The sequence below is a fragment of the Montipora foliosa genome, chromosome 14 (assembly GCF_036669935.1).
Source record: "Montipora foliosa isolate CH-2021 chromosome 14, ASM3666993v2, whole genome shotgun sequence".
NCBI lineage: Eukaryota > Metazoa > Cnidaria > Anthozoa > Scleractinia > Acroporidae > Montipora > Montipora foliosa.
In genome coordinates, this window is record NC_090882.1 from 4,385,068 (window position 1) to 4,410,533 (window position 25,466).

The following is a 25,466-nucleotide window of genomic DNA, read 5'->3' on the forward strand; positions in this document are numbered from 1 at the left end:
ACGTGTCGCTCTTTGAAGCGAAAAAGAGGCCTTCATGCGCTTACTTCACTGCAGTGTGGCGTTATTTTTTTAAGAAATTGTCCGGTATTTTAAAATAATTCTTTTGTTATTGTTTTTTTAATGGACTTTGCTTAATCAGAGCAAGTTTATAGGCTTCTTCGCTTTTCACCATCTGTTCCAATTTAAATGTACGTGGCATGTCCAGAGCAACGTGGAAATTCATTTTCGTCCTTGTATCGTTATGGCTTCTTATTCTTGGTTACATGGGCTGGCAGCTTTTGTCGGTTGCGGAAGATTCCATCCGAAACGAAGCGGCTGTTGCACTGAAAAAACGACAAATGGAATTGTTAACTTTCCAGTTTGAGGAACTGAAGAAAAAGTTTTCAGAGATTCAAGGTATTAAGAGTAAGTTGGAAATCGAAGTTAAAGAAATTAGAAGGAAAAATTTAGACCTGGAGCAAAGACTTAAGACTGTTAATAATAATGTTCCCTCCTTGGCTCCGTCCAGAAAGAGTGAACAGAAAGATGACTCGGTTCAGAAATTTACTGCAAATGTAAGTGCAGTGCCGCCGAGCAAGAAATTCTTAACTATTAGACGAAGAGCAGAAAAAACATTAACAGAATTATGGTACTTCATAAGCTCAGAAGTAAGCAAGGTTAAGACGTTTGCCAGCGGAAAAGTGAAAGAAAAGCTAAGTGATATTATGGGTACTGTTGAAGACATGCACCATATGCTGTCCATAAACTTTGAGGAGCTGAAAACGATGAATGGGCAGCGAGAATGGTTAGAAAAAGAACATAAATTTCTCAGTGATATTGTGCAAAAGCGGCTACACAGATTACAGCATCCAAAAGATTGCAATGTAGCAAAGAAGCTTGTGTGTCAATTGAACAAAGGTTGCGGTTATGGCTGCCAGGTTCACCACTTGATGTATTGTTTCATAATCGCCTATGGCCTGCAAAGAACCCTCATATTGGATTCGAATGGCTGGCGTTATTCCCCCAATGGCTGGAATGGCATCTTTAAACCTGTTAGTGAAACATGTACCTCTTATCGGGGAAGTCTGGGCTATTGGAGTGGGGAGGCTTCTAATAGAGAACAAAATATTTTATTGCCAATTGTTGACAGTTTATTTCCACGTCCAAAATATATGCCATTGGCAGTGCCCAGGGATCTCGCCCCAAGAATACAACAAATTCACAGTCATCCATTTGTTTGGTGGATTGGTCAATTTACAAAGTACTTATTCCGTTTTTCTGCTGAAACTCAAGACAAAATAGACGAAAAGAGAGCTCTTCTGGGTTTTAAGAAACCTATTGTTGGGTAAGTCTTTATTTTAAAAATTTCCCTTTTAGCATACCCTGTAATATTACCCTTAGGGTGTGCCAGGTTTGGGGAGGGGGTGGGAATTACATACATACATACATACATACATACATACTTTATTCAGAATCCCTTCAATAGGGCTTTTCAGTCACAATGTTAAAAAAAAGAAGAAAACTTATTTACAGTAATTTAATTAAAATTAAAATATATTCAAAATCATTCAAAATATATCCAAAATTACTTCGTGTAGAACATATTATTAAAAAGTGTCCGCTTAAAAATATCAATTTCTTTAGTATTCTTGATGTTGTCAGGTAGCCCATTCCATTCCTGTAGACGGCGAAAATAAAATGCCCTTTGTCCCAACGACAATCTACATCGGGGGATCACAAAATTATTACATCCCCTTGTGTTCCTGTTGTGAACTGCTGAACGCTTAACCAAATATTTCCCTAAATAGTCTGGAGCTAAACCATTTACACATTTATATGCTAAAACGAAATCATTAAATAAAACCTTCTCCGTAACATCTAACCATGTAAGAGACCTAATACAACTCTGGTAGCAAAATTTTGTACCAACTGTAGTTTGTGTAGATCACGTTTAGATGTGTTCCCCCACACTGAGGAACAATAAAACAATTTACTAAAGACAAAACTATTTATAAGTAATAAAAGTGTCTTCTTGTCTAAGAGGTGTTTAATTCTACTTATCTGTACTAACTGGTTCATGCAACTAGAGGCTGTTTTAGGGGTGTGTACATCATAGTTAAGATGTTGATCAACATATACCCCAAGATCCTTAGCAAACAAAACTTGTGAGATAGTTTTGCCCAACAGAGATAAGGAGATATAAGGTAGCCTCTTAAGAAGTTGTGCTGAGCCAACAACCACTAATTTTGTTTTCTCAGGGTTTATAAGTAAAGAATTCTCTGCACACCATCTACTGATGTTCCTAAGATCTTGATTTACGGCGGCCATAGCACTTGATGAGTCTGATATGGGAAATTTAAAGTGCAATTGACTATCATCAACATACGCAGCGGCTTGACTGTGGGTAACAGCACTGATTAAATCATTAATGTAGATAGTAAAAAGCACAGGACCCAAGATTGACCCCTGAGGTACTCCGTTTGTTAAAGGTAGCAATTCCGAGACTGAACCTTCATATCGTACTCTCTGATATCTACTGGATAGATAGCTACTAAACCGGGAAGCTGCAGAAGTTTTGAGACCCACTTTTCGTAGTTTTCTTAATAAAAGGTTATGATTAAGGCTATCAAAAGCTTTTGACATATCAAGCAGGACTAGTAATGACACTGCTTTTTCATCAATTGCTTTCAAAATGTTATCTGTAACATTTATGAGGGCAGTTTCTGTTGAATGCATTTTCCTGTTGCCACTTTGATAAGTCGACAGTTTATCATGTTTTGTCAAAAATTCCACAAACTGCTTGTGTGCCAGTCTAGCACTTACTTTCGATAGGATGGGTAACTATGAAATCGGCCTGTTGTTGGCTGGTTCTTCTGGGTTTCCGTTTTTGGGTACAGGTATGACCTCAGCAATTTTCGATGCTTTAGGAAAAGCAGCCACATTAAGCGAATTATTCACCAGTCTAGAAATCACAGGTGCGATGCTCTCACAACTGTCTTTCAGGACTCGTGCAGAGATTTTATCATATCCTGGCGCTTTGTTGGCAGCTAAACTCTTAATAACAGACTTGACATCAATTTCTTTTACCTCTTGAAACTCAAATTCTTCTGTTTCAGCATGCAGGCCAGTGTCAATACTTTCTTCCCTAAGACCACAATCTTTATCTTTATCCAAACCGTGTTCCCTTGTTATCAAATTCGCTTTTTTGGCAGTAAGTTCTCCTACTGAAGTAAAATACTTATTAAATTTATTTGCCAAAGTCTCATGGTCCTCAAAAGTGCTTGGACATTTAGCAATACCACGAGACATACATAGATTTAAGATCTTCCAAGTGGCATTTGTATTACCTCTACTGTTAGCTATTTCGTTTCTTACATAGATTTTTTCAGCAAGCCTCAGTTCGCGTTTCACTTCTTGTCGGAAGAAGGGATATCCGTTCCAGCATAGTTTGTCATTTGTCTGAATGGCTTTCTTGTGCCAAAGGTCTCTGTCTTCATGAGGTGCTTAATTTCTGGTGTTACGAACGGATTAGAGCGGGACTTGATCTTTATACGTTTGATGGGCGTGTGCTGATCCAGCACGTCCAAGAAGAGAGAATTGAATGTTTCCACTTGGGAAATTATCAATGTCATCAAAGAAGTGTACCATGTGCCACGGAACAAGAGAGAGATTTTCGCAAAAGCTATCGGGTGCGTACCCAGAATAGCTTCTTGTAGTGACGTATTTGGCTTTGGCTTTAGGGCGATTTATCCTCAATGTAACTTCAACTAAGTTGTGATCACTTATTGAGGACATAATGACCGAGCAAGACACCGCTAGGGTAGGATCGGTAATCATAATAACATTAATTAGCGAGCGTTTTGTTTCTGTAATTCTAGGCGGTTCCTTCACTAGTTGTGTCAGATTGAAACTAGCACAAAGGTCTTTCAAAATTCGACTATCCGCTGTATCATTGAGAATGTTACAATTTAGGTCACCCAGAATGATAATGTCGTAGCCAAGCAGTAACACATTCAGGAGACTTCTTGACAAACTATCGCTGAAAGCTGATGTGGTACTAGGTGGTCTATAAACAGTACAAATAAAAATTGATTTTTACTCTCGCACTTGATCCTTTCTCCAGAGCTGTTGGAAATTTTCGTCGCTAACCCTAGTGAGATCTTAGTCTCAGTAGGGTTAGAGAACTGTATCACTGTATGTTACTAAGGGGTGAAAGAATGGGAACTTTTAACTTTGCGTTACGTTTATTCTACGTTGGCATAAAAAGCCCCTCAGGGGAGTATTCAGTAAAGTTCTATGTTTCTCAAATTCTCATTGAGAGAGCTTGCACATTAACAGCTCATCTTACTGAAGACACAGAAGACTTCAAGAATAAAACTGAAAGCTTCTATTAAAACTACTAACAAGTGAATGGTAAGTCTGGAGAACCGCACAAAAACCATTCAGTTCTTTTGTTCCCTGAACATGGAAGCCATTTATATAAATCTCCCCACTGCATGCCACTGCTTGCACTCGGTAGTGAAAGAACAAGGGAATCTGAGAACAGCGTTAATTAACTTATTGCTGGGTGACTGATAAGAAAGCAGTTTTCCAATATACCTTGCTCCTCATTAAATATACATGTATAAAATTACTACTCCAACAAAGTTAGAGAGAATATACAGAGTTCGCACTACTCCTGGAATTCCTGTAGAACTCCTGGATTTTTGAAAATTTCTTCCAGGCCTCTGGAAAACTTCTTGAATTTATCTATTTAATATATTAGTTGTAGTATGAAAGAAAATATTTATTTAATCATTTTTTTCCCAAAAATGGCAGTTTGTAAATAAAAAAAGGCATAGGAGCTAAAGCTTATTGATTATGAATTAGATATTAAGAATAAAATGAGCAATTTCACTGAGAAAGTTGTCAACGTACAAAATTTTGAGTTTCTGTGTGACTTGCCCTTGTAAATTTGGTTGCCAATCTCCCACTCTAATGGTATCCACATACAAATGTCTAGCACATTGTAGCTATCTTGCATTGTATCTATTTTTATCTCTGTTACTGCAACATTATTTTGGTTTCCAGAGTTCAAGTGCGACGAACAGACAAAATCAACACTGAAGCTGCTTTTCACAGCATTGAAGAGTATATGTATTGGGTAGATTTGTTCTATAATAAATTGGAGAGAGTCCAACACGTGGAAAAAAGACGTGTTTTTCTCGCAACTGATGATGGGAATTTATTGCCAGAGGCAAAGATGAAGTAAGTTACCACCGAGAATCATGAGTACTTAGTTTCAACGTCCGGGCCCCAGTTGTTCAAAGGCCAGATAGCCATAGCCTGTAGATGAGTCACTATCCAACAGGTTCAATCTGTGCAAAGAATTCAGCTGTATTTCCTCATATAACTGAGAATAATGAATTGAACAATAATATTGTACATGCAGCACCAGGGCAAGACAAAGAGGCTGTCCAAAAGCTTGGGGCTACTGGAACGGCATTTTAGGCTCGCTCTTTCTTATCGTGGGTTGCCAGACGGGCAAGCCATCGTTTCAACATGATTGGGGCATTGTTAGTTGTTGTTTTTTTTCTGATGCAAACTTCTGAGCAGACACAAGTGTTTAACAGACAGCTCAAGAGAGAAAAAGAGACTTGGGCAAGTAAGATGAAATTAGCGGTACAGCTTGCCCAAAGGGCAACCTGATGCTTGGAATTTCGTCTCATCCTGAGCACATCTGAAAGTAATGGTGCATGCGAAAACCTTTGCTAACATTTTAAAGGGGCTCTGATGTGTTAAATTTGCTGTTCTTGTGTCAAAACTGGGTTAAAATCTAAATTGTTATTGGCAACAAAACTACGCCTTAATTTTTTGGTCTTGACTGATGCTAAGATGTACTTTAGTGTTTTGAAGTTTGACTGAAGTAACGTGACACTGCCCCTCAGTCGACATGTACATTTTACACTCTGGATAGTGACTTATCCACTGGATAAAGTTATCCGGCCTATGAACAAGCGGGGCCTGCGGTATAATGCAGGGATGATGGAGTCTTGAGAGCACCGTGTGGCCTGGGTTCGATTCCCAGATTCTGTGTTGTGCGTTGGTGGAGTTTGTTGTTTTTCTACTGTGCATCGAAAGGTTTTTTTTCTCCAGGTATTCTGGTTTTTTTTCCTCTCTCATTTGATTTTATTTGTGTTGATTGTTGATTTCAGTTTACAGTTTCCCCCAATTAGTGCTACAGCGCTAGAAGACTAGACATTTAAAGGGGCTAGGTCACGGTATTTTAGGTATATTCGTTTAATTTTGTTAATTATGAGCTCTAAACGTCAAATTGGCAGAGCAAGAGTCTTTCATTTGCAAAATCACGGCCACATAACAACTGAGAATGATTTTCCAGCTGTGTAAATGACATTTTGATATAGACTGTTATAAATTTGAAAAAAGGTGGGCCGACGTTTTTCAAATTTACCCAAATTCAATCCATTTCAATCCTCTCCAGTTTTGTCCATCCATGTCCCTTCTTGGCTTCCCTGTGTTTTGTTAGAGTTCTTCTATAGTTTTTGTTAGAGTTCTTCTATAGTTTTGAACAGTTATTTTAAATTGATATTTTAATTAATTCTATGACCATTCGATTAGTGCTGAAATTGCCTAAAATTGCGTGACCTAGCCCCTTTAAGTAAAGTTCCCATCAAATCCTTGAGAGCAGAGTTGAGAATGGGAGGGCAGCCACACACTCTAGTAGCCAGGGTGTTGGTCTTTAATGTTGTCTTTGGAGGGCCAAAATTCTACCATCTACCATGCTTTGAGATTGCCTGCTAGTTGCCCCATGCCAGCTGCAATAATTATTGTAAATCCTTAAGCCCTTGAATGAGTGCTTGCACTAATCATGTGCAGTTAAGTTTGAATTCAACTGTAAACTGTACAATTAAAGGTCTACATTTGCCCAAAAGTCATTGCGCACTGTGACTGAATTTCGTGTAACACGAAATTACCTAAATATCTGACATGTTGTTTCCCGTGTGATTCGTCTGAGTGCCTTTAGCCAATCACATCACGTATTTGGACAAGTCGTCATTTGAAAAACAAAAAACAAAAAAACGACCGCAATAACTTTTGGGTGAAGGTGGGCCTTTAAATGCAATTATTATTGTATTTCCACTCATTAAAACAAGAGTATCATCATCATCATCACCATCCAATTCTGAAAATAATAATTTTCAAATCATCATATAGAATAATGATGTGGAGACCACATTAATATTCATAATTGTTGTTGGCTATTGAATGAGTTGAACGTCAATTTTACTCTGTGTAACGCCCTGGACAATATTATTGTATGCAATTGACTTATCACTTGATAACTGATTTATCATTAGTTACATCTGCTTTTGAGCAGTTCGTTAACCAGCTCTTACTAGCATCAGTCGTTTTACATAATGTACTTCCTAGGCACTTCAAAATCCAAGCATTGTTTCTTTCAACTGTTAGATGAACACATGTTTAGTTCCCATAAGGAAATTATTGGTTTCAATATTATATTTTTCTGCCCAGACACTGATGATGATGATAATTGCATTTCAGGTATGAGAATTATGAATTCATCAGTGATCAAGAAATTTCCAAGTCAGCGGGACTGAACTCTCGCTACTCAGACACTTCTCTTCATGGAGTTGTGTTTGACATTCAGATGTTATCAGAATGTGATTACCTAGTCTGCACATTTTCATCACAGGTAACTTATTCTCAGGGAGTGAGAAATACTGTGAAGGCTGACACCCAAAATTCCCCTTGTCTGGGAGTCCCTTCCCTGCTTACTCTTGCTCAGTAGGGGTCGTCAGGGTGGGAGGGGGGGGGGGGTCCTTAGGGTTGGGGGATTGGGCTTCAACCAGGGGCGGTGGGCAGCAACATTTGTACTGTCATGTTCGTTTATGCCGTGTCCCACATTTTCTGGTACCAAGGGTGGTAATAGTGAGGAAATAGAAGACATTGAAGACATGCAGTGACTTCTTGTTAACACTTTAGCGTCGATATTTTAAACAGAGTTCAGCCAATTAAAGTAGCTGAAAATGTTTTCCTTGTCGGAAACAATGCGGAGAAGGCAAGGGAAAGGAGAAGACCATTAATTTATCTCCGTGAAACAACTTGCATATGGAAGGCTGGAGGTTATTGTTGAATACATTCTTCTAAATTATAGAAGATTTTGATGAAATAACCATGGACAAGATTGAATCGGATTGCATTTAGGGTGATCTTGAAAAAGTCGGCCTGACATTTTTCAGGTTTAATTGGCAAATCACCTCTGGATAAAGTTGCTTTTGTTCAGTGTCATCTTGTTTGTGATGTAACAATAATTTTATCAGTAAAGGAATTCCACACTACCAATTTTAAACTTTAACTCATGATTAAAAGAAGATTTCCCTGAAACACCCTAATATCAAAATTTTTTTTTTTTGGCTCAAGTGGAGCACTTGTGAATCTACAATCAATTTCCTGCATTCTGATTGGCTTGATTTTCTTTAGCCTGGTATAATTAAAAACTTGTGCTGTGATAACATATCTATGGTTTTGTCAAATGATTTGATAAAGGTAACTTAACCATTGTAAGAGCTGATTTGTGAACTGACCTTTTAGAGCGTCAGACCTGCATCAGAGCAAATATGTCAGATCCGTTATAGGTGGTAAAAGTTTGTTTGATTATATGGGAGGGCAGTTTGCAGACCACATTTAAAATTTGCTTGAGTGTCTTTTTGATCGTAGTCAGATATGGTTATCAGCCATATGCCTACCATGAAGCTCTAGGCTTGCTACTGTCGTGTTGGACATACCACACACATGCATGTGTCTTTTTATTTCCGGACAAAAGTAACCAGAATTAAAAGTTCACACAGACATCCCAACATACACACCACTTGCCCTCTTCAAAAATCAAGTTACTGCATTCTCAGACTGAATTCGCAGGAAAAAATATCCCTCCAAGAGATAGCAACCTATGAAATTAATTTTTTTTCGATCAAGCATGATGGAAGAGCAATGACATGAGAATATTACACCTCTTGTCTTCATTTCTGCTTCCCTCCGTAAATAAATGTTACTAAAATTGCTTTTATTGAATGTGCATAAGCACATACTTATAAGATTGATTCATGAAAACGCTTCAACTTGCGCTTGCAACCTTAGCGCTTTTACCATGTTCCTTGTAACTCTCAGTCTGCTTCCGGGATCAGTGACATTTGCTACCAACCTTCACATACGAACAGCAGCATCCCATGTAAATTCCACCAGGTGTCTTGTTTTCCTTTATACGCTCATTTGATATGAAGCCAAATCCTTGTGTTTTCCCCACCAATGCAACACCACAGTTTCTTTAGAAAGTAACCTGTACAAGTGAAGCTATGATCCTCGCAGTTATGAATGTAATTTTAGCAATTGCATAGAGAATCTTGAAAAATTCAGGACTTCAGCAGGGTTTGAACCCTTGACCTCGTGATGCCGGTGTGACACACTCTAAGCAACCGAGCTATGAAACCACTGATGTTGGGAGCTGGTCATTTGTGAGTTCAAAAGTTACTGTGACGAATGAATCAACGAATAAAATGGTTTATAAAGTGAATCATCTATTGAACTGCGGATATAAAATCAAGTGAAGCTATCATTCTTGTAGTTAAAGTAACCTCTTCTTTCTCTGATAGGTTTGTCGTGTAGCTTATGAAATCATGCAAGCGTCTCAACCTGATTCTGCAAAGAAATTCCAATCCCTAGATGATATCTATTACTTTGGAGGACAATCTGGCCATGATGTAAGAGCTATTTATCCTCACAAAGCCAAAGACAGCTCTGAAATTGACCTCAGTGTTGGGGATCGTATAGGAATAGCTGGAAATCATTGGGATGGATTTTCCAAGGGCACTGTTCATCAAAAAGGCAGAGAAGGTCTCTTTCCGTCTTATAAAGTAGAAGATGTTATGGACGTTGAGGATTTTCCTACGTATGATGAAGTGTAGTTCATTTAATTAAGCAAAATGAAAAGTATATGAAAAATTTAAGCCTTTTCATCCATGGTGATACTTGTAGATTTTATTGCGTCTAACTGCAGGTGATTTTACCCGTCAAGGGGGGCCATTTCAAGTGTGAAAGGCTTAAATAAGGATTATAAAATGAGATTTTGAGGCCATTGTGTTCCCTAGTCAAGAGTAAACATCACATGGTCTGAACATACATACATGTAAAGAGGTCTATTAGGAGAGCAGGGCTGGTGCAGTGGTGACTGCACAGTCCTCTCATTATTATTATTATTATTATTATTATTATTATTATTATTATTATTATTATTATTATTATTATTATTATTATTATTATTATTATTATTATTATTATCATCATTATTATCATTATCATTATCATTATATAAGCACCATTGAAGTACCAGGTGAGCTTTCATGCATATCTTCACACCTGAAAATCTCTTGTTATTTTCACATGTGAATTTAAAGATCAGCCTTTCTATGGTTACATAATAAATCATCATAAATCATAAATCATGTTCTACGTTGAGACTACAAAGAACATTTAAGTGAAATGGTGTGGTATTTCATTGGTGTAATAGACAGAACATTACGTTGCTGCGCGCAGTTATGAAATTAAATATTTTCTGTTCTTGTGTTGAAAAATATTTCATTTGTTCGCTGTGCTCACTCATAAAATATTTTTCAACACTTGATGAGAAATTTTGTGTATCTCTGCACGGCCATTTGATATCCCCTGTAAATTATTATTGTTATCTTACTTTGGAAGAAAGATAGTTACAATCAAAATAATCCTCGCCTAAATAAGGGACTGCCAAATTGTTGACCTCTGTTGCAACAAATGTGTTTCTTTTTGGGGTTTTGATTGTTATTCTTATCATTTATTCATATACCTTTAGTTATTGCATATCTATATAAATTATGTAATCAACATTGTAATGTACAATTGAAAATAGCTAGTATTGGTAATTGCGCGATATAAGTTTAATAAACTGTATTGTGTTGTACAACTTTGTTTGTAGCATACATCTCGTTGGAGTGGAAGTAGTACTGTAGCTATAGACTGGCTTATAACACTCTTCTTTAAATATTGGTTTAGCAGTAAGTTTGACTTAAAAACTGCAAGAGATAGACTTCTTAGCAACTTATACTACTTCTACCCCTCTCTCAATCCAGATTTATCCAAAAAATTGAAAAATTATACATGTATATTTATTACTCTGTACTAGTCATAATATCACGTTCCATATTGTTGTTTCACTGTCCATTAAAATCGTTTTTTAAAAATACTTAAATAACACTTCCCCTTTCATTTAAGTCATTGTAAGAAATAGTAAGCACATGCTGAGGCTTGAGGGGACACTTGTTGGATTTCAAAATTGAGCCTGCATCCAATTACATGCATTTCTGGACAAAAGGCACTTTCTTATAAGACCTGTGTTCAATATCTTTCAGAATTATGCTTTTTAATAACTACTTGATAACCAAGTGTGAGGTAGTTATAGCAAAATCTCAAACTGAGGCCTTGCCGTATTGACTGAGCGATAGTGAGGTCAAAACAGCTAGGCTGAGATTTGAGATTTTGTTGTAACAAGCGAAGGGTCAATGTTATTAAGTTGTTTATCATATGGCTAACAGAAGAAGAAAAAACAAAAAAAAACTATTTTGCATAATCCATAATCGGCTCGTGGGCATCACAGCGTGCGTTATATTGGCCAGAAACACTAGCCATCTAATAATATGCAATTATTACTAGTATTGATTTTTCAACAACAAGGGCCCTGAACTACGACGTGTGACTGGCAACTTTTTTCCTTATAACAGTGAGCACAAATGCAAGGTGAAAGCCAACAAGCCCATCATACCCAATGTGACCTTGATTTTGTTCACTTCTTTGAAAATGCTGATAGTCTTAATCCGTACTTCAAGTTCTTGCAGTAATGATTAATAATACTAATAATTTTAATTTTTTTCAATTTTAATAGCAAGAACTTTATTTCAACTATCAAAACAATTAGTAAATATTTACAATTTTAAAACTATATATCGAAATTATTTACAAATTTTAAAAACTAAACTATATGTTCACGATAGAAAACTATTTACGATATGTGAATAATTTATAATTGGAAAAAGACAATTAAGCATTACTAAAGAAAAAGGTAATCAAAAACAAAAACTAACTTATAATAGTAATAATAATAATTTATAATGATGATCTAAAACATATTGGTCTAAAAACGTATTGTACATAAAAAGTCTAAAAGAGAAAAATCAGTCAGGCGAAAGCATGAAACATTCGTTAATAAATTATTATTATGTCAGTCCAGCAAGTCCCTTGTCTATCTCTAAGTCATTCTCCTGTATATTTTTTATTTTTGTTTATTTATTTATTTTTTGCCACAGAAAGAAGAAATTAAAATACAAATATGAACAATCAAAAAAGAGAAAGAAAACTTATTGAATTACATTGGTGGTAAGGAGGCCTAAAAGAAACTACTAAGCTTATGTAAATTAGGCCTCCCCAAGTAAAAGCATCTATCTATTGTTGACATGCAAGTTGGCAACGGAGAATACAATTATTACAAACATTTAGTTATTTAACGTGTTGAAATATAAAGTAATGAACGGAAATTAAAAACAGTTTGAACTTACAAGTTGGTAATGAAGCATACAATTACAAACACTTAGTCATTTAATTAATTAAGGTGTTGAAATATGTAAACAGTTGTGAAAGTAAAATTACAGGGTGAAAACAATTTGACACAGGAAGAACAAAATACTTAATTTTCAGAATAGTTGTTAAAAAAGAATGACTTAAGTGCTTTCTTGAAGGAAGCTGTTGAGGAGGAATTGATTATATCAATGTCAAGAGAATTGTAAAATTTAGGTCCCTGATAGAAAACAGAAAATTGTTTAATGTTAGTCCGACAGAAAGGCAGACGAAATGCATGAGAGTTTCTCGAATAATATGTGTGAATTTGACTGTTTAGAGTGAATTTGCTAGCTAACTTGGGAGGAAGAGTTCAAATTTGATAGGAGAACATGAATTGACCAAGTTGTAACAGGTTAAGATCATGGAATTTTAGGATTCCAAGTTTCTTAAATATAGGGTCAGAATGAGCATTAAAATGAGATTTATCTATGATTCTCACCACTCTTTTCTGCAATTTTACCAGACGAACAAGGTTAGTTTTATAGGTGGACGCCCAAACTATATTACAGTAAAAGAAGTAAGGATAAACAAGTGAAAAGTACAATACACGTAAAGAGTATGAAGATAAATAAAAACTTGATTTCTGTATCATTCCAATTGATTTCGACACTTTGTTAGCCACATGAGAGATCTCAGACTTCCAGGTTACGTTTTCATCGATGATCACACCCAAGAAAACTGTTTGTTTAACTTGATCAATTTGTTGTTTATTTATCAAAATTTGAAAATTATAACTTCTACGTTTTTGGTTTGGTTTGAACACTATGAACTTGGTCTTTTTAAGATTCAGTGAAAGCTTATTAACCCTAAACCATACTGACGAATTATTTAACTCGACATTCAGCTGATTAACCAAATAATCAGGATCTTTACCAGACAGAAAAACGTTGGTATCGTCCGCGAATAAAATCAGTTGTAGTGCCGTAGATGCCTTGACTATATCATTAATGTAAAGAAGAAAAAATAAAGGCCCTAGAATAGAGCCCTGAGGAACCCCACAGGATATATTAAAGTGAGAAGAAACATGACTGTTGAAATCTACAAATTGTAGTCTGTTAGAGAAATAGCTTTTTACCCATTTTAAGGCCAGTCCACGTATACCATAGTGTTCAAGTTTGTCTTTCTTCTCCGTGACCTTATTCCCCTCAGGGCAGTCCGTAGGATGGCGAAGGACACTTTCCTTCGAATCCATGCAATTGTTGTTGCATAGTCCTCCTGCTTCTTTGAAGAGATGAGCTCTGCAAGTCTGGAATAGTACCGCTGACACTCCTGAGACATACCTCCTGTTGTGGTGAACACCAAGGGCGTAAAAGTGCCATTCTCAACTTCTATTATTCTGGATGCATATTTCCGCTTCTTTTTATCTTCGTGCAATTTATATATCTGTTTGGGGCTAAGCTCTTTATACGAGTCCACATTCGGGTGACATACCCGTATATCAAACAAGGCGGCCCGTTGCAGTGCACATCGAGACGGGCATCTGGTGCTTTGTTTGCTCCCCTGTTGATCTCCTCCCCGGAAAGGGGTTGTAAGGTGGGCTCAATTGCTACGTCATAGCAAACCATATCTAGTAGCTCCGCCTTCAGGTCACGTATCTTGTTATGACGTTGTATGATTAGGCCGCTTCGCTGGCATATCATGGCGTGGTGAATGGTAAAGCTGCAGCCGCATACGCATACAGATGGGCTATCGGGAATGGGCCATTCATGGCGTAGCCTCAGTGCATCTCGAAATTCCCGTTTGCGTAGGTCAAAATTCAAGTCTTTCAGTGGAATTGCAGTAAGTCAACTAGAGACGCCCTTTTCGCATGCCAGGTCTACAGCTCTTTGTGTCCATAGCGGGAGAGAGACCTTCAGCTCCTCTAGCTTCCCCTTCAGATCAACATCTTTTTCTTTTCGAACAGCATACATCAGCCTCCGCACCTCTGCATCATCTGGGGTCCCATGGGATCGCGCCATTATCTTATCAACAAGTGGAGCGCTCTTCCTGGTGGATGCTGAATACTCTGACTCCGCACTTTCAGATGGGTTTGTCATTCCCAGGCCTCCCATACGGGCAGGAAGTGCTAGCTGTTTTCGTTCAGTCACAGAGCAGTTATGTTCTGTTAGTGACGGTAATTTTAATAATAATAATAATAATAATAATAATAATTATTATTATTATTATTATTATTATAATGGTAACACTTGTGATGATGATGAACTGTATTTAATAGATCTTTTTGCTGATACGGCAGACATTTTGATTTCTGCTGTTTCAAATAGCTATTATGGGATACCTAGGGGGGAAATACATATTAACTTGCCCCCTGAGTATCCCACAATGTTTTTGGAAACAGCAGAAATCAAAATGGCCGCCATATCTGCAAAAAGGTCTATTGTCAAGTGTATTGGGGACACTCTAAAGAACTAAGTCAAATGAACTCATATCAAATAGTAAATGGTTTGAACCCAGTAGTCATATAATTAAGTAAAGTACAATTATTGTGTGGGAGAGTGTAGTCCTGAGAAGGACTGTTTGAGATTACATTGACTAACGTTTCGACAACCTGAGCGGAAGGCATCTTGACCTTGACTCTGAAGATGACTTCCGCTCAGGTTGTCACAAACCTCAGTCATTGTCATCTCAAACAGTCCTTCTCAGGACTTAACACTCACTGGGACGATCGTACTTTACTTAATTATCATATCAAATCGTTCGTTGGTTTTTGAGGAGAGAGGAAAACCAGAATATCCCGAGAAAAACCTCTTGGAACAGAGTCGAAAACCAGCAAACTCAACCCACATGTGATGCCAATTCTGGGAGTCAAAACCCGGCGAGTATTCTCGCCACTGCGCCAGCCCTGTTCCCTTGTTTTCACCTTGATTTCACGTCCCTGTGATTGCAGATGGTTTTGATCTTTATTTCAAGCTCTCACAGTAATGAAAAAGTCCAGGATTCAACTTATTACAATATCTGGGGTTGTTATTGGTTTCTTTGTAATAAAGCCGTCATTTTTTAATTTTCATTTTCCTTAATAGTACAATCACATTTACTGCATGAAGTATTCCCTAGAACTAGACTACAAAATAAAAATTAATTCATGTTTTGTAACTTAATGCAAAAATTACTATTACCTATAAAAGGAAATTTAAATCAAAGCATATCTATTTGATTTATCAAAGTACTAATTTATTAAAAATGTCGCTAAAAGTTCCGTGGATCAGAATTCTTCTTCTAGTTTGCTTGTCTTCGAAGTCAAGACTGTCTGCATCCCCTTTCAAACAAACCACACATGGATTTGTTTGGTGGCACGAGTTTTAGCAAGGTAAGAAACATAGAAGTACATTTGTCCATAGTGACTCGGGGATAATCGTAGAGAAACCCGAGTGCTTTTTTTAAACCAATGACTTTCCGATTACTAGTTTGGATGTTCTTCCATTCAGCTTTGGAAGACTCATGGGAAGCTAGGCCGTCAAAACTGTCCCGCTAAATTGCTAGGAATGAAATGCAGCATTTTCGCAGATGTATTTAAGGGTGGGATGAACGTTAACCCTGGTAAACGAATAAAGAGATTTGGTTATGAATGGCATCTCGGGATACTTGGAAAAATATTCAAGTGCTCCTAAAAGAAGTCAACTTTCTGATGTCGAAAAGGTAGAAGTCACAGGTCATTGTATTACCACTACACAAAGAATCCTAAACATTCATTAAAGCTAACCTTAGGCCGAATGTTAGCATTGGTAAACATTAGGGTTTTTTGTATTGGTAAAACAATGACCTTTGACTTGTGTTTTGTGCGAGGCTCCCCAGTCTGACCTAGTGGCAAGCGCTAAAAGGGGAGGGAAATGGGGCGGTAGAGCAAGTGGTAAAAAGAAAGGAGGCTTGCCAGATACCACGAGTTGCTTTATCTCACTGAAGCCGAGTATTTTACAATGAAACCCTTTGGCAATGGTCAGAAACGGTATCCCCATTCCCCCTTCCAAAACGGTCAGTGTAAAATGCAGACTGCAGACCAGGGGTGAAATGCAGACTAAGGTTATACTGTAACAGTTGAGCCCAAACCAGTTAGAAAATTATGCTAATAGTTAAAGTGCTACTGTGATCAAATTTTTATCCCTTGAGTTTTTTGGTTTATCACATAGAGTACCATGAAACATTAAAAACGCTGTTTACCGTTTGGAAATATCTGCATTGGTTCCGGAGATATTTAAGTTTGAAAAATGTGTTAAATATGCAAATGAGAAGGCTGATGACGTCATTCACCCAACCCAATAGAACATCAAGAATATAAATAGCGCTATCTCGGTCAATTTGCAACAGAGACCACTGAAACTTGGTGAGCTAATAGTTCTGAGGGCAACACACCTACGACTGTAAAGAAATTTGTTCCCATGGCAACTCACTCTTTTCCAGTCCCCTCCAACTGATTTCAACATTTTGGTGATCTCAGGGTAGAAATACATTTACCAAGGCCACAAACTCGACCTAACATCTTTATATGCTGGCAGGATCATGCAGATGAGGCACCATTTGCAAATATCAAAACAAAACGCCAAAGGTGGTCTGCAAAGCTTTTAATATCAGGGAGGTCTGGAACCCAGTATGTTGCCATGGTAACAAAAATGGTATGCTCATATTGTGGAACACATCTCCTAGAATCTTAGTGCAAAGAACCAAGTATTTCTGATACAAATTGGCTGAGATATCTTTTTCCCATCATACTTGATCCAAATTTGGTTGGGTTTATGACGTCATCACTTGGCTAATTTGCATATTTAAAAAACTTGAATATCTCCAGAACAAAAAGAGATATTTGAAAATGGTAAACAGCATTCTTCTTCTCGTACAGACTACGTGTTTATGTGCCAAAATGGCTTAGATAGGGAAGATGCAAATTTCGTCACAGTAGCACTTTAAGCCGAAATTTTTTTTATGCCTAATTAGACCTAAGGTTGGCATTTCTAAAGGGTTTGGGCTTTTTCAACAGTTACATTATAACCTTAGTCTGCATTTTACCCCTGGTCTGCGGTCTACATTTTACACTGACCGCTTCCAAAAAAGCCAGTAGGTCTTCTGTTGGGGACAGTGAGGAGAAGGGCCCCAGCTTACCGAAGGAAGACTAATAATTGACAGGGAAAAGAAGAAATGCAGCATTAAAGCTTGGTTATTTAATTAAGCCAGTAGCCCATTACCCTCATATGCGGCAGGTTTTTTTTGCAGGTTGCAGGTTGAAAGTCAATAATAACTGGATATACTTACCGTGACTGTTACATGAATAGCTAACCTTAGGCCTAATTAGGCAAGGTTAACTATTCATGTAACAGTCATGGTAATTATATTCAGTTATAATTAAATTTCAACCTGCAAAAAATACCTGCCGCTCATATGCATGATTACCCTACTGACGTACGGAGCTTGGGCTACCTGTGCGCCTTCTTACCCAGAAAGGCCGTTTCTGCGGTCAGGCAATCAAGTGGGCAAGAAAACAAAAAAAATGACCGCGATCTTTTGCGGGTTGGTCATCTCATTTATGACAATGAACCCGATATACTTCGCTCTGTCGGCCAGGATTGTGGGTTTCAGTGCCATGTCCTCAGGATCGCATTATCTTCTTATCCGAACTGTTATGGAAGAGTTGGCGACCCGAGGGCATGAGGTACGTGCGTATTTATAATTAATGAATATTAAATATGTGGAAAATCTTTTTGCCGCTACAGCGATATCAAACCGTATCATGAACGACAGGTCGTTTTCGTGGCCTCTTCTCAAAGACGACGGTTTCCCAGAAATCAAATGAGCGGCTCAAAATATGCTATCGTGCCTCCTTACGATAGTCATATTTTGTACTTATCTAATAGTAGTGCCTATATCCTTTACGCAGGTGTTGTTGTATGTGGAAGAATTAAGTTACATATATACATATATATATATATATATATACTGTAATCAAGTAAAGCTATGATCCCCGCAGTTATGGACGCAATTGTAGCAATTGCTTAGAGAAGCCTGAAAAATTCAGCACTTCAAGGGCAACCCTAAAACCCGGAATCCGGAATCACAGTACAATACAGAGAGTAAAAACTATCCTAAAACATTCATAAAAGCTAACCTTAAGCCTAATTAGGCCTAAACAAACGTTTTTAGGCCTAATTAGGCCTAAGGTTAGCTTTTATGAATGTTTTAGGATAGTTTTTACCCTCTGTATTGTACTGTGATTCCGGATTCCGGATTCCTGGTTTTAGGGTTGCCCGCACTTCAACGGGATTTGAACCCGTGACCTCGCGATACCGGTGCGACGCTCGAACCAACTAAACCTCACTTCACAAAGATGAAATCATAGTTAGTGCCCGGGAGTTAGTAGAGGGGTCATGAAACCCGACAAATTTCTTTGTGGTAGGTTTTTGTTCTCTTCTCTTTGGCCTTGACCGTGCACAACACACAATAGTTGTTTACTCCGTACTGAGGAACTAACCAATAGAAACATGTTGGTTACGTAGATTATTCATGCACAGTGTATGAGGGCAAAACAAAAGATTGTGCACGGTCGTGGACTTTCCAACCGAAATCTTGGCATCTTTGTTTGCAACTTTGATGTTTGCTGAGCTTCAAAACTTAGCTTAAATAAATAAAGTTAATATTAATTTCCAAAATATGTTTTATTTTTTTTTATTTTTGAGTTATCTTCCGAACACTACTATGGTTTACCAATAATATTCAGGTAATTCGAAAGAAATTCATTCACTTAATTTAAGGAATTACGTCATTCTTGGAATGGTGTAAAACCTGTTCCCAGTTCAGACGACATGATTTTTTTCTGACCTTTCCTGAATATGACTCATCAACATTTACAGCAAAGTAGAACATAGTTGCTTCGCAGTACTTCTACGGTCTGTTAATCACAGCTTTTTTTCAACGACTTGTTTGAAAAAACCTACAATGAAATTCTACTATAAAGTTTTAAATAAATTTTAGTCATTTTCATCCTCACTGTCAAAGCCCTCAAATGAGCACATGTTTGCAAGCAGCTTCTTGAAGGCTTAATTTGTTGCTGTGTAAAAATCGTGTCTTAGAGATCTTCAACTTCTTCATTTAGCAAATCCACTTCGTTAGTTACGGCAAGAATTCTCTCACAAAAGGTAAAGGCCACACACAACCTCGTCGCCAGGGCCATGTCTGCTTTCAAAATAGCCAGCATTTGTAAATGGCCTCCAATAACTCAGTCAATTCACAGGGATTTAAAGTTTATGAATTATCTTCTGATTTTTCAATATAGACTTAGATACAAAACAAGGAGACACCAGGAAACAATAAGTATATTTGTTCAGCAGGTAATTTTTTTATTAATTTTGCTTTGTACCTGCAACAATGATCCGTAACATCAAGTCAGCTCAGCCGTACTTGGTGTTAGGGGTTACAGCCCCTACTGACATCCCTGCAAGTAAAGCTAGCTTTACTTGATGTCACATCCGCAGTTCAGTATATGATTCTGAAAGACGGCCAAAACGGTTGATGCAAGAACAACAAATTTGAGCTAAGTTTTACGAGTTTTTTAGAGTCAAAAAGTGATATAAGGACAAAAAACAGGAAGGAGTAACACAAAACACAAAATAAACAAAGCTACAATAAGCCAATGGATTAAACATAGTAAATTGTTATTATTTACAAGCTGAACAATGAAATCAATGCTAAATAGCTGATACATGAAGAAAAATGCTTGCAAACTAAAAGGCAAAGAGATTGCTAACAAAACGAGTAAAATGACTGCAAATTGTAAACAAACTAAACAAGGTTATAATCCAAGAACTATTATATGAAGCACAGACTTGACAATAGCAAAAGTTTCAAATTACATATTGCACAATAGTGCTTCAATTACATTGAAACTAATAATTTTGAAATAATGGTAACAAATGGATCATTTGGAATCAAATGGAATTAATAAACCCATTGACTCTCAGGGGTTCCCCATTGACGAGTAAAATCGTCTGGCGTTAGACAGAGTAAAATACTAACTAAGTCTGGCCGGTTTTGGCCGGTTTGGATGTCAGTGGGTTAAAAGAATACAAATAATGACAAGGGAAAGTGGTAAGCAGAAGACTTGGAAAATGACTTGTCTTGAAGACTGAAACTATTCAGATAATTAACTGCATCAACTGAACTTACTGAGTAAATGGTGGCCAATTTATAATGGACTTCAGGAAAATAGAAAAATAACTAAAAACCAAAAATTATAAGGCTATGGAGTCAATTTACTACCCACTAATACAGGATTTACCGAAGGAAAGAAGGAGTTTACCACTCCTACACAACAGGAATTAGGTAAGAGAAATGTGTTGGAATAACTACACAAGGCAAAATAAGGTATGTGAGGAAATAGAGTAATTATGGGTAAACAACCAAATAATAGTAATTAGGATAATGAAAATAAACACAAAATGAACACAAGTGACCTAGTCACAATTCATTTCTTATATCATTTCATTCATTGATTCATTTCTCACGGGAAAATTAGAGCCCACAAATGACCAGCTCCCAACATCAGTGTCTTCATAGTTCAGTCGGGTAGAGTGTCGCACCGGTATCGCGAGGTCACGGGTTCAAATCCCGTTGAAGTGCTGAATTTTTCAGGCTTCTCTACGCAATTGCTAAAATTGCGTCCATAACTGCGAGGATCATAACTTTACTTGATTGCATATCCGCAGTTCATTGTATGATCATTTCATAAATCATTTCATTCATTTATATACTGTAATTACTTTAAAGAAGAAGTTCCCTTAGGGCTTTTCAATGACCATTTACAAGTTAAAAATGGAATTAAACTACAATTATCATCTAAATTTCTAGATTCTAAATTCTAGTGATTTATGAATAAAAGTTACAAAAAATGATTCAGGATGCCTTGAACCCCTCAAGGGTGGGTACTTGGTACCCACCCTTGGTACGTTGGGTACGTTGGCCAAGGTACGTTGGCCCGAGGCTGTTTTACAGGGTGGAATTTGAAGTTGATCTATTCCTATGTGTGTCGCAGCCATGGACATATGAATGCTTGGTGAATTAAATGCATAAGCATGGTGAGGCAATCAAGTTCATGTATTTATATGCCAAGTTCATGTATTTATATGAGTCTGATTTGATTTTCTCTCCAAGAGAAGAGATGGTTACGTCAGTTGGTAGCCTGTGTAATAGCTGATGAGTTCCAATAAAGAATAGTTTAGTCTTTTGTGGGTTGATAACAAGTTGATTCAGTAGGCACCATGCTTAGATGAGTGCCTTTATAAGGAGGGATTCTTTTAAGGAACAGCAGTCAGTCAAGATGTGATTGAACCAGTTAATTTTATCACTTTATCAAATTTGTCCATAGTTCTGTCAGTAGCCCTATTGTTTGCTATCCAATCTCCCTGCAATTAAGTACATTGGATTATTCACACAAATATGTTTTCTGTAGGTACAGGTATGTTTCTGTCGCAAGAAAACAATGTAATGATCACATAAGTGTGAAACTTAGAATTACAGACAACTTAAGTATGTTTTATATTTGATTTTCTTTCTTAATCTATTACAACACTCTGCAAACAACATTGCACTTTTTCTCTCTGTGAAGATGGAACCATGTACACTTTTTCCTCACACCAATCATCATGATTTTTAGGTAGTAATGATGGTGGGCTCAGATCACACACATTCAAGATCAACGGAGAAAATACCTCACAAGGTGTACCAAGTGCCATTTAAACGCGGATATATCAAAGATGTTGTTTCACATGCTGCAATGGAAAAAAACATGTTTCAATTATTCAGGAAAATTTCTGAATATTTCCAAACCAGTTGTGATAGCTTGTTAAAGAGCAAAGAACTGCTTGAGGATCTCAGGAATTTTGACTTAGTTGTTTATGAGAGAGGGGCTATTTGCGGTGTTTTTGTTGGAGAACTATTCCAAATTCCTAAAGTGTCAATACTTACAGGAATACCTCGACCGGGATCTTCTTTCAAAGTGCCATCACCTGTATCCTATGTTCCTATGTTAATGACTGGATTTACAGATAAAATGTCCTTTCTGCAGCGTGTGGCAAATCTTGGTGCTTACTTTGCTTTGAACCTAATGTCTGAGTTTATGATACGTTTCTATGCAGTTCCTCTCAAGACCAAATACAACATTACTCCTGAGATAGGCATTTATGAAGCGTTAAGTAATGATGAACTTTCAATAATGTCTGGGGATTTTGCATTGGATTATCCGCAACCACTTCTTCCAGGTACAATTTGTACAGTATGTAAAATTTGTTGTTAATTGTGCCACGTTTGATGGAGGCAGTATGGCCAAGTTCATAGAGTGCCTGATGCGGTGACGTTGCTGGTCGTTGCTCAGGTTAGCCTCAGTTCAGCTTTTTGGCTGTGGCGGTAACAAGGTTCACTGGTCTGATTTATTGCACTATTAAAATGTTTTATTGGCTTTCAAAAGCCCCTTAAGGAAGCAAATTGAGTACATTGATACGTGTAGTCGTTTAAACTTACTTGACCCAAATACCTGCTAGTCATTGGGGCGTATTCTATTGTATTCCAATACAGAAGCATGCTTATAAACTGTAACAAAATAATAAATTTTAATGTGCATTTTTGGGATGTTTGCATGGACACAGTGATGACTTCGTAATGGCCTCTGTAAAATAGAAGTGGCTCCACTGTTTAGTTTTCTCTCGAAAGGATGATAAACCATGGGTCCCGTCTGATGACCCTTGTTTATAAACTAATGACACATCAATAATAGTAGCATTGACAGAAGAACCCAAACACTGTAAGGAAAGGTTGTCCCAGTGCTTACAAAACTCACACCTTAAAATTTGCCGAGCACTAGTAGAGATATTGGCATCTTATGATGATGATGATGATATTCATGTTCTGTGATGGAATGTCAAAACAAACCTTCTAACTCTCTTTTCATCTTTTAAAGGTCAAATCCTGGTAGGTCCTATCACTATCAAGAAGCCCAAGCCCCTCCCTGCAGAGTTAGAAAGTTATGTCAACAGCAGTGGCATTGATGGATTCATTATTGTCTCATTTGGATCCTATGCTGAAACACTTGCTTCTAAAGACAGAATTGATACCATGGCTGCAGCATTTGGAAAGTTGAAACAAAAAGTTTTGTGGAAGCTTAAAAGTACTAAAATTAACCATTCTTCCAAGTGATTAATAGAGGGGTTTTCAATTGAATGTTGTAAAACAAATACCAAAGTAATAACTTAAACCAATCACAGCATTTGCAAACAGCACAATGAACCAAGTTGTGATTGGTTTGCAAAAATTTGGTTTTATCAGTGGAGTTGATAATGTAAATTGACCACAGTACGGGGATTAAAAAAGCTAATAGTGCTAGCGTTAGTCCTTCGTCAGAGCAAATCGGATGAGGGCTAATGCTCGAAACGTCACCTTTTAGAATCCCTGTACAGTGGTCAATTTACATTATCAACTCTGTTGATGAAACCAAATGTTTGTGTACTACTTCCCCACCGATGCAGGGCCACAGTTTCTTTAGAAACTACCCCCTTTATTTGTGATTGATTTGGTTTTCCTTCTCACTGGTTTCTAAACTGGCGCGAGAATTTAAAACCAATCATTAAGAGTAATTACTTTCAAGAGTCATTTGAAAACTGCTCTAACAACAATAACAAAGTTTATTCAGGTTAATTATATTAAAAGTATTATATTTAATCTGAATAAAATTTGTTTGGAACATTTGTCATTTGTATTTTTTACTTTGTTTTTCCCACACTTAATCCTTCATTTTCTTTACAAGTTTGGAAATAAATGCCACTTACAGTTTCTGGTGGATGATGATGTTGATGTCAATGAAAATTTCAAAAATTTTTATTTAAACAATGGCAGTATTTGGTTTAATTGAGAGTGTGGGGTTGCAAAGATTATTAAATCTGCGTTGATTTCACACTTGATTTAAAGGCTCTCCTTCAACGGCAGGCTTTTCAACCATTTGTCTTTATTATGGCAATTCCATTGCTTATCTTAGCGATCTTATTGGATAAATTTCAGCTTTGGCTGGATTTTCCTATATGAAAATTGTTCCACGACATGCAATGCCTCTTGGTTGAAGGTGGGCCTTTAACTTATTTTGATGATGATGCAATTTTGTCGTGGATGTTGACAATGATGATGTCCCTGAGAACGATTTTACTTGAGTTTTTATTCTATACTGTTTGGACTTAGTCAGTTGTCTTCCACTATCTTTCAGATTACATTCCACAAGCCCTGAGTCCAAATATTAGGGTGATGGATTGGCTCCCACAGAATGATCTCCTGGCCCACAAGAAAGTAAAGGCTTTTGTCTCACACGCAGGACACAACAGCCTTTACGAGTCTGGATACCATGGTGTGCCCATGGTGGGAATTCCCTTGTATGCAGACCAGTTCTCTAATGCGAAGAAGGCAGAAGATTTTGGGTTTGCACTTTCAGTCAACCTTAAAACTGTCAATTCTGAGCAGTTGGCAGGGATAATTAAACAAGTTTTAAATGACCCAAGGTTTGTTTGTTTGTTTGTTTGTTTGTTTGTTTGTTATTAATTTGTTGTAGCAGGTTGAAGTTTTGGCAGCTATTCAGCTGATGTGGACCTGCTATACCCACCCACCCATTTACTCACCGAAGACAGCCACAACACCGGGAAGGTCATCCCCTACTCTTCTCGAATAGTGTGTGGGTTCTTTAGCATCCCACGGGGAACTAATGAACATGGAATATATTTTTGAGATGGGGCCTACGGTTTAGAGTCCTTATCTGA

The 25,466-nt window shown here is 37.3% G+C and overlaps 2 protein-coding genes across 2 annotated transcripts in view; both read left to right on the plus strand.

Annotated features, from left to right (window-relative positions):
• On the plus strand, window positions 1–11,616 carry LOC137984751 (alpha-(1,6)-fucosyltransferase-like). Its single transcript, XM_068832012.1, has 4 exons — window positions 1–1,324; window positions 5,050–5,226; window positions 7,543–7,693; window positions 9,651–11,616. The coding sequence occupies exons 1-4, from the start codon at window positions 198–200 to the stop codon at window positions 9,960–9,962; spliced, it is 1,767 nt and encodes a 588-aa protein (XP_068688113.1). The 5' UTR covers window positions 1–197; the 3' UTR covers window positions 9,963–11,616.
• Window positions 11,617–18,102: 6,486 nt separating this feature from the next.
• The window catches only part of LOC137985249 (UDP-glucuronosyltransferase 2C1-like), a 9,310-nt gene continuing 1,946 nt past the window's right edge, over window positions 18,103–25,466 (plus strand). Inside the window, exons 1-4 of the mRNA XM_068832813.1 lie at window positions 18,103–18,337; window positions 22,331–22,934; window positions 23,630–23,836; window positions 24,923–25,211. Coding sequence (XP_068688914.1) covers window positions 18,176–18,337; window positions 22,331–22,934; window positions 23,630–23,836; window positions 24,923–25,211 — 1,262 coding nt within the window. The 5' untranslated portion in view covers window positions 18,103–18,175. The remainder of the gene's footprint in view (window positions 18,338–22,330; window positions 22,935–23,629; window positions 23,837–24,922; window positions 25,212–25,466) is intronic.